Source organism: Austrofundulus limnaeus, unplaced genomic scaffold, assembly GCF_001266775.1.
Source record: "Austrofundulus limnaeus strain Quisiro unplaced genomic scaffold, Austrofundulus_limnaeus-1.0 Scaffold592, whole genome shotgun sequence".
Lineage (NCBI taxonomy): Eukaryota > Metazoa > Chordata > Actinopteri > Cyprinodontiformes > Rivulidae > Austrofundulus > Austrofundulus limnaeus.
The window spans coordinates 200677-210814 of NW_013952994.1; the positions used below are offsets into that span (position 1 = coordinate 200677).

At 37.7% G+C, this 10138-nt stretch overlaps 1 protein-coding gene across 1 annotated transcript in view; it reads left to right on the forward strand.

Moving 5' to 3' along the window:
• LOC106531053 (otoferlin) overlaps positions 1-9447 on the forward strand; it is a 41119-nt gene extending 31672 nt beyond the window's left edge. Inside the window, exons 37-44 of the mRNA XM_014026815.1 lie at positions 140-300; positions 467-609; positions 1221-1309; positions 1424-1522; positions 2378-2619; positions 2742-2920; positions 4547-4647; positions 8306-9447. Of these exons, the coding sequence (XP_013882269.1) occupies positions 140-300; positions 467-609; positions 1221-1309; positions 1424-1522; positions 2378-2619; positions 2742-2920; positions 4547-4647; positions 8306-8486 (1195 nt within the window). The 3' untranslated portion in view covers positions 8487-9447. The remainder of the gene's footprint in view (positions 1-139; positions 301-466; positions 610-1220; positions 1310-1423; positions 1523-2377; positions 2620-2741; positions 2921-4546; positions 4648-8305) is intronic.
• Positions 9448-10138: the final 691 nt, after the last annotated feature.

The following is a 10138-nucleotide window of genomic DNA, read 5'->3' on the forward strand; positions in this document are numbered from 1 at the left end:
CTTTCTTTCTTTCTTTCTTTCTTTCTTTCTTTCTTTCTTTCTTTCTTTCTTTCTTTCTTTCTTTCTTTCTTTCTATTCCTTATGATTTTATTTAACATTAGACTTTTCAAATAACTGGTACTTTCTGTTCACTATGTAGCCATGGCTACAATGTGTGGAGGGACCCAATGAAACCGACTCATATCTTGGCTAAGTTGTGTAAAGATGGCAAACTGGATGGACCACACTATGGCCCAGGAGGAAGAGTGAAGGTGGAGAACCGTGTCTTCATGGCTCCAACTGAGATAGAGGATGAAAATGGTATTTTTAATCTTATTTCTTTTTATTTTTTTCCTATTACCGTACTCAAAATGCCTTAGTACTGTTGCATTTGTCTCAGGAAGTCAGGCCTGCTTTTTTTTTTATTTAATTGCTATTAAACATGCCCCTAAACAGAAATAACATAATGTTAACCCATGTTTGTCAGGTCTGAAAAAGCAGACTGATGAACACCTTGCCCTGACTGTGCTGAGGCACTGGGAGGGTATCCCAAAAGCTGGCTGCAAACTTGTCCCAGAGCATGTGGAGACTAGACCACTGCTTCACCCTGACAAACCAGGAATTGAACAAGTAAGTTAATGTTATTCTGTGCCAACCATCAGCTTTGTTTAACTGCTTTTTCTTTTAGGGTTGTGGAGTGAGTATCTGTACATTGAGATTTTTCAGTTCCTTCAGTCTGCTTCAGCATACTGACTATTTTTTGTCACTTACATGCCATGTTTAATTGCCATTTTGTTACTTTAAACCTTTAGCTACTGTTTTGCTACTTTTAGCATTTTAAAATTTTAACCAAGGTTTTGCTAGTTTTAGTATTATTTACTGTTCTGCTCATCTTAGCTTTGGTAAGACGTGGTTTTCCTCATTATTGCTGTTAGCTTCTGTTTTAAGCTACAACTTTGCTAAATTCAATGTTTAACTGCCATTTTTCAACTGTTTGGCTAATTGTATCTTTTATCTGCATTTTGTCTAATTGTAGTATTACTTATTGTTTTTCTAGTTTTAGTTTTGTTTGCTGTTTTAACTTTCAGCTGTATTTTTGATCATTCTGACTAATGTTTTGCTAGTTTTGGTTCTAGTTATTTTTAAATATAACAGTTCAGCAGCTATTAGGTACCCACGGCATTTTAATTTTTTGCTTGCATTCTGAAAGTCAATGTTTTATTTATTATAACTGTGTTTAGGGAAGAATTGAGATGTGGGTGGAYATGTTCCCCAAGGACATGACTGCCCCTGGTCCCGCACTCGACATTTCACCAAGAAAACCAAAGAAGTATGGATGAAAGTTTTTATATTGACTTAAAATCAATGCAAATCTAAAAGTAAAAAAAAAAATGTTACCACAGATAATAAAGTAGATGTACAAAATGTAATTTCATCTGTGCAGGTTTGAGTTGAGGGTCATCATTTGGAACACTGATGAGGTTGTTTTAGAGGACGATGACATATTCACGGGTGAGAAGTCAAGTGACATATTTGTGCGAGGGTAAGTGTGAGTTTTCGATGTTTGGAGCATGTTGTTATTTTTATCCAATTTTTTCCTTTCAGAAAAAAATTACAGCATGAAAATAGTTTTATTTAAACAACGAAAACCAACAATTCACATTATCAGTGCAAAGTTTCAAAGCCAGTCTCTCTGATGGTATGGGGGTGTGTTAGTGTCCATAGCATGGGTAACTTGCACATCTGTGAAGGCTTCATTAATGTTGAAAGGTATATACAGGTTTTGTAACAGCCTACACTGCCATCCAAGACACGCCTTTTTCAAGGACACCCTGCTCATTTCAGCAACACAATGCCAAGCCAAATTCTGCACCTGTTATAACAGCATGGCTTCATAGTAAAATAKTGTGGGTACTAGACTGGCTTGCCTGCAGTCCAGACCTGTTTTCCACTGAAAATGTATGTTGTAACATGAAGAACAAAATACAACAATGAAGACCCTGGACTGTTGAGCAACTGACGCTGGACATCAAGCAAGAATGGGAAAGAATTCCACCTACAAAGCTTCAGCAAGTAGTGTCCTCAGTGATGTAACACAGCATGCCCCTGACTTGGCATTTCTGGAACATGTTGCAGGCATTAAATTCAAAATGAGTGAATACTTGCAAGCAAGCAAACAAACAAACAAATAAACAAAATAAATAAAAAGTTTATCAATTAGTTTTATGTCTATTAATTAAATTTATCAATTATCAAATAGCTTGTCTTGTAGTGTATTCAATTCAAAACAAGTTGAAAAGGATTTGCAAACCATCGTATTCTGTTTCTATTTGTTTAACACAATGTCCCAACTTCATTGGAACTGAGGTTGTGTTCACTTATTGTTTCCTGCAAACAGTTGGCTGAAAGGACAGCAGGAGGACAAACAGGACACTGACGTCCACTACCACTCCATCACCGGAGAGGGCAACTTCAACTGGCGTTTCATCTATCCCTTTGACTACCTCATGGCAGAGGAGAAGATCGTCATCTCAAAGAAAGAGTCTATGTTTGCCTGGGATGAAACAGAGTACAAGATCCCCCCTCGACTTAATCTACAAGTGTGGGATGCTGATCACTTCTCAGCTGATGATTTCCTGGGTACAGTAGAGCAACACTGAATTAATTTGATCAAACACACTCAGTTACATGGAAACCTTTGGATCACAATTCAACAGATGTAATTGATTAATTTTTTGACCCAACAAACTTTGACTTCCCAGGTGCAATTGAGCTGGACCTGAATCGATTCCCACGTGGTGCAAAGACCCCCAAGCAGTGCACCATAGAAATGGTGACAAATGAAGGAGAGATGCCTATGGTCTCCATCTTCAAACAGAAGAGGATCAAAGGCTGGTGGCCCTTTGTGGCCAGAAATGAGGATGACGAGTTTGAGCTCACAGTGAGTAAAATTATAAAACTTATACTTAGCGCAAAAAAGAAAGTAATTTATGTTTGGTAAATTATATATTTGTTTTGACAATGCCTTTTGGTAATAAATTTTATACTGGGCACCTGGTTAGCAGCATCTGGGGGCACCAAAATCTCAAAACAAATGTCAATACTAGCAACAGCAAAATAAGCTTTTTTTTGGCAATGACAATGAGGATTTGGCCAGTTTTTCACTTGCACAACCCACATACTCAGCTCTACTGCTCATCCCTCAAATGCATGTTCCTTACAAATGTTTTCACACTTATTCCTAATTACTATCACATCAAGCATTATCCCAAAAAGAAAGAAATGGCCAGAGTTTTAGTTATTTTGCTAAGGCTGATTAGCTGAGGTGGCCATCTTGAATTGGATTGACTCCAAACACTAATCAGTCATAGATGTTCATTCAATAATTACTTTCTGATTGTTTCATTAAAATCCATCTAGTGCAGGGCTATTCAACTAAACTGCTCCAGGAGCCAAAGTTATTGCAAGCCAACAGCTAAGGGGTAGAACATTCAACAATTTAATATATTATGTAAATAAACCAAAAATTACAAAGATCTGTTACCTTTGAAATAGTTTATTTTGCTGCATTTAATCATGAATTTATCATGCAGAACCCTATGTAATAAAAGTAGTGATAATAAAACAATAGCAAAAACAAAAAAAAAACACATTATGCCTTCTGTTTACCACAAATATTATTTTGACATCTCTGAATTGCAAAATTTTAAAACCAATTGTATTTTCACTTTCATAGTTTTATCTTCAACTGCTTGCAGTTTTAACTGTCTTGGATGTTCATAGAAATGATTTTTACTAGCGTCTAGCCAAGATTCTGACATTTCTGTAGATGCCAAACATGTCTATGTCTAACTAAAAGAACTTACAGGATTTAAAGTAGAAAATTGGGGCTTGGGCTTAAGAGATGAATGAACCATTTGGCGGGCCAAACTTTGGTTTCTCGCAGGCTGGATGTGGCCCATAGGCCACCAGTTGAATAGCCCTGATTTAGTGCTTCATGAGATAGTTTGCAAATGTTACCCAGACATGGTATCAGGTCTGTGGTGAGATGGGACCCAAATACTGGCAGGCTCAAAGATAAAAAAAAAAGTTTTTATTAAACAAAAAAGCCAACGTGGTGGCAAAACTACGAAAACTAAGAATCCAGGCAAAAATACAAAGAGCAGAACAAGATGCTAAACCAAACAATGTCCAGACACTGAAGTGGTGAAGAGAGGCTGGTTAAATACAGAGTAGGGATGAGTGAAAGCGGAAACAGCTGAGCTAATGATGAGTAAAGACCTGTGAATGAATGATGTAGAGAAAGCTGAGGACTGAGGTGAAATGGCACGAAGAGGACACAAGATGGAGGCAGACATAAAGCACACAAAATACACACAAGACACGGATCCTCACACATGGATTCTTTTACCATTAAATTATTGCACTTTGCTTTCTGTGTCAGTAGATAAATAACAGTTTTTTGGTTGTACGGCTACATCCTCTTCTCAGTTGAGGTATTTACAGTGGGAGCTGCATTCAAGCTTCACTCTGTGATGAGAAATAAAGTGTTTTTATGTCTCTAAAGGGTAAAGTGGAAGCTGAGCTGCACCTTCTGACAGGAGAGGAGGCAGAGAAAAGCCCAGTTGGTGATGGACGAAACGAACCAGAACCTCTGGAGAAACCCAAGTATGAAAGACATAAAATATGTGTTCATGCCATTTTCATTTACGTTGTACAGCCTTCTCTGCATATTGTATCATTTTAACCTTAAGACCAATTCATAAAAAAGTTTACGAAACATATTGTACAGAATTACAGATGAGTTTAGGTTCTGCTGTTAATTCTCTACAGTTGAAAACTCTGTCACTGAGCCTACCAATGGCCCAAGACGCAGTTTGGATGTGCAACGTAATCTGTTTATCTAACTTGTAATCACTACTGACAAAGCTTATATGATCCACTTTGTCAACTTTTGCCTGTTGATGTAAAAGTCAGCTTGTTGTTCTCCTACACTCACAGGTTCTGTTTTCTTGGTGTTGATCCAAAGACCTATATTCTGTGACAGACTGTCACATGCAGACAAAAGTACTTGAAGTAAAATGGTGTCCTCACAGAAAATAGCAACATCATCACCAGCATACTGGGTTTCCTGAATATGGCTGGTGAACACTGGTTTTAGATTTCAAGAGGTGAAAATCAAATCTGAGTCATATCTGAAATGGACCTTAATGCTGTGCTGCATAGGACTGATGTTGTCAAAAGCAGGGTTAAGTAGTATAGGAGTGTACATTCTAAAGAGAATAGAAGCAAGCTTTACTCCACTATTATACTCAAAGGGCTCAGTCAGATCTCCATCAATTATCAATCTTGCATGTTCATCTGCGTGTAGTTTCTTAACAATACGACTAAATTTAGGACATTTGTTCTTGTTCCCTACACTTCTTCATGATCTGTCGCAAAGTGAAGTTGCTATTGATAGCTCTTCTATTTCTTCTATATAGAGATCTTCTGATTGAAAGTCCAGATAAACAGGCTCAACCAGACATTGAAGTCTGTGAACTAGAATGTCAGCAAAGACGCAGAACCTTATACCTTTATGCTATCACAAAGCATGAAATATAGAGAAGGAGACATACATTTTTACCAAAACAAGGCTAACGGATAGCCAAAGGAGGGTCTCTGTTATTTTCCAGGTTTATAAAAAAGGTTTCCCAATAACGCAGGCGTGGAAAAACTGTCTCATTTGCTATTTAACAAAAAAGGGTAAAAAACAAAACAACTAGACTTTTTTTAATTAATTAATTTATTTATTGTTTCTGTTCTCGGAGGAGTAAGATGCTTCTTCCTTCTCTCCTGCCCTTCCTTATCTTTCCCTGCTTTGCTGCTTGGAGACTTCTCTACATTTTTCATCCAAAATATGAAATCATGGATATTTTTATTTTTATGGATTTGGTTAGCTGTTCTCTCAATAAAAATTTTGGAACAAAGTTTTTTCTTCCATGGGAGGACATGTTAAAGGTGGGACCTCTGTTCTTCTCTGTTCTGAATTTATGTCTGGACTCCGATCACTGGATTCTACAGATTGGCTGGGTGGTCTCCTGTTGTTCTACAAATCATTGTCGGTGGCTGTTCATCTCCTGGCTGACTGACTAATTCGATGGGTGGCCGTATTTTATCAGAGCTCAGACAATTTGCCTTGAACGAAGCTGGACTCGGTCTGCAAGCGGTTCTGTTGAGGGTCACTGGCCAGCTGTGTTCCCTGGCCTTTGCTGGCCAGATGGAATTGATCTGGGAGGAATCTGATAGATTCGGCTGGGCGGAATTTGTCCACATTCGCCTGATTGGAATCGCCACCTTGAGAATACTAGCAGAAACTCTAAAGCAGAAGGAAAATTGTTGTCGTTTGCTTGTCTCTTCTGTTCCCAAAACAACTGATTACAGAATCTGGATCTCCCCGACAATGGCCTTGGATCTATTGACTAAATTCTTCCTGGCTGGATGTGTCGACAGAGGCTCTGCCCCTTACATTCCCTCCTCCTCTCACCCATCTAATCTTTTTTCCAGAGCTGGCTGAAAGCTGCACAGAATGAACAGTTTCCATCAATATTTCTGAACTGTAGCTGCGCTGGTCTTGGGGACTGTACTCTTCGGGCCCCCTTAAACTCACTTACTCCTCTGGCTAATAAACTTGCTCTATGCAGAGGTATTTTTCATAAACACCACAGTGTGTCACAGTGTTGATAAAATATGATGTTTTTGCTTTTTTCCTCATCTTCCCTTCCCCTGTGTGGTTTTCAGTTTTTCTTTGTTTCTAAGTTGGCGCCACGGCAGCCAGCCTGTTACTGCAACTCCACTGTTTTGAGCTGCTGTAATGTTCAAATTTCCCCACTGTGGGATCAATAAAGTTCTATCTTATCTTATCTTATCTTATCTTATCTTATCTTATCTTATCTTATCTTATCTTATCTTATCTTATCTTATCTGAAGCTGAAGGTGTTTAATTTCCCATTCAGGCGATTTTCTCAGTTCAAAATGTCTGCAGTGTGTTTGGAGTTAAAATCTTTATAGACCTGCATGAGAGGCCTCATTCATGCTTAGATTCCCATTTAGATTAACATGGAGCTATACTCATCTTTTTATTGGAGAGTCATTATTCTCTGTTTGTCTCTTTCACGGGCAAGATGTTTTGGTCACATGCATGAAGTTGTCAATTAGTGAAACTGCATAGGAATCAAACCTAACGCTACATTGTAAGCTTTTGAAAATTGAAATCTGAGCTCTCCTCCTTTTCTTGTTTGACGTTAATGGTTTCCTTCACTCCCATGCCATACCATACCATACCATACCAACTTTATTTATAAAGCACTTTAAAACAACCACAGCTGATACAAAGTGCTGTACATTAAAACACAACATAATAAAAAAGTGATTAAAAACGGTTTAAAAACAAAAACATAAAATTTAAAACTAAATCCCGCTGGTGTTGAAAGCCAAGTAAAATAACTCCCCTCTCAAACCTGCCTTCTCTGTCTAAAATACAATCATTTTGGACCTCAGCAGAGCATCCTTTATCTTTGAGCTGCAGGTAAAAAGCTGGAGTCTTGTGCTGAAGAGCTGTTCTCCAGTGTTGAGCCATGGGTTCACTTTCTCCAGGATGGAGATCTGAATCTTCCTCATTGCACTGAACTACAGATGCCATACCACTTGGGTTTTGGAGGTTCTATCCTTGAGAGGGACCAGCCTTTGTCTGAGGGCCCTGTTGGGTTTAAAATGTATCAGGATGTTGTATTTGGAAAAAATCTTCCTGAGTTTTTCAGATACTCCAGCGAAATAGGAAAACATTGCTCCTCAGGGAAAAGAGCAAAATGCAAAAACATCATTATCCCGTATGAAGATCAGTATGAGTAAAATTCCAGTTGTTTTGATTTTTTTAACCTTTTTTGGTTTGATCGTGCCCTGGATGACTTCAGATCTTCACCACCAGCTTATTGTTTCATTAGCGAATAATAAAAAGAAAGCACTGTTAGGAAACAACTTGACATAGCTGGTGTAGAAAAAGGCTGAAGGCTGTGAAGGTCACATGTTGGACCATTAATATTTGCTAATGTTCATTTACACCAGTATCTTGGGTTAGAGAAAAAGTTATGCTTGTTTAGTTTAGTCTGGGTGAAAAGGTTGGCACTTTTCTTTACACTCCAAGCTCTATGAACATCACAACTGATATGGTAAAATTGGTAATTATTTGACAAAACAAATGACCCGACTATCCCTATAGTGTATTTTATGGTAAAGTATGAATATATAAGGACTTTCTTTGTAAGTTGATTGTTTGGTTCTTCAACAGCCGTCCAGATGTTGCCCTCCTCTGGTTCCTCATCCCCCTCAAAGCTGCGAAACACCTGGTGTGCGACCAGTACAGATGGCTGACCATCAAGATCGTCACAGCCCTCCTGCTGCTGGCCATCTTAGGTCTGTTCCTCTACAACATGCCCGGCTACATGGTGAAAAAAATGCTCGGCGCTTGAGAATAAAGCCAGGAGGAGGGATTTATTTTGTCTTTTGGGTGTGCCGTACACATTTTATTTTGTTTTATTTTTTTTAGGCTTTTCCAAATTACTGTGTTTCATAAAACTGTTTTTAATTTGTAAAACATGCAGTAATAACAGTTCATCCTAACTATAGAAGTGGCCGCTTGTTTTGAGTGCATTACTGGTTATTTGTACAAAYCTTGCATTGTTATTGCTGGTGCAATAGGTAGGCTTTGTTGCTTTGTTGAATAGTTTTTCTTGTTTGCATTATATCTGTTGTCAGTTTTTTTTTTTTGGACATGATAGTTATCTCACACTGCCGATTATCTGTCAGTTGATTCAACAGATTTTAGGCTAAAAATTGGTTTGATAGTAATTGAGCATATCATCAACACCTACTAAAAACACGGTATTTTTACTTGAAACTTTGGCTGCTGGCATCAACCATGTCTGCTCGCAACACATTTCATCAACCATTAAATATATTTTAGACTGAAACCTTTGACTGTGCATTTACAAGTTATTAACATTTCGACTTACCCCAATTCAAGATGACCACCACATCAAATTGAATTTAGCCAAAACAAAAATGGCCAAGCCTCCATTAGTTTTGCAGATATTAAGCTACATTTTTGTGTGGTGGTAGCGAAGACAGTTGCTCAAGACATTCTCTGAATGCAGGTTTAAAAAAAAATCATAATTCTGCATAGCAGCATTAACAATGCAACTTTAACTCAGTCCCTTCTCATTGAAATCCCAGTTATGAAAGGCAATAAGCATTCCTTCAAAGAATGTCAAGCATTTGAATTTGAAATTCATTTACAATATTTATGAAATTATTGACCATGAAATTGGTTTATTTAGCATAAGTTGACTTGTGTTTGGTGTTTTTCCTTTGCCTTGTTCTCAATGTATGACATGTCAAATTTGTGAATAAAATAACTTGTAGAACACTCAATTCAATTTTCTTGTAGATATCTCCATTATATTTAGAAACGTTTTATAGGTGACACAAAAAGACTGATCATCTTAGAATTTCATCAATATAATTTATAGATGCTTTACTTAGTTGTATCTGTTATTTAAATGAAATAAAATACATAAGTTCTGTAGGAAAAGAGTTTGGGTCTTTGCATCACAGTGGTTCATAAAGCTTTGACGCAGTGAGATGTCTTTTAGGAATAAAAAGACAACAATTGAAATTGCATCCACAGATTATCTTTACCTGGTTCTTAATTTCCAGGTTACAGGGGTCACTGGTGCCCATGTTGAGCAGTCACTGCAGGAAGCACAGTACACTTTAGACAGGTTGCAAGTCCATCACAGGGCCACACAGAGACAAATCACACACAACCAATCCCTCTGTCACACCTAGAGACAAATTACATTTATGAATAAGCCCAACTTGCATTTTTAGTCTGTAGAAGGCAAACATAGTGGCCTCAAACCATTGATAATATGCTGATATCTGCTAGTTTTATGCACAAGGGCGTAACTTTAGGTCTAACATTGGGGGGGTTGTGGTCTCTGTCCATTTATTTATTGAATAAATTACTTTTGTAAAACGATTCAGGATATTTAGGGTTAAAATATATTGGGATGCTTTTACTGTGATTTACTTAACTTTCCTGTTTTCTCTGTATTTATTC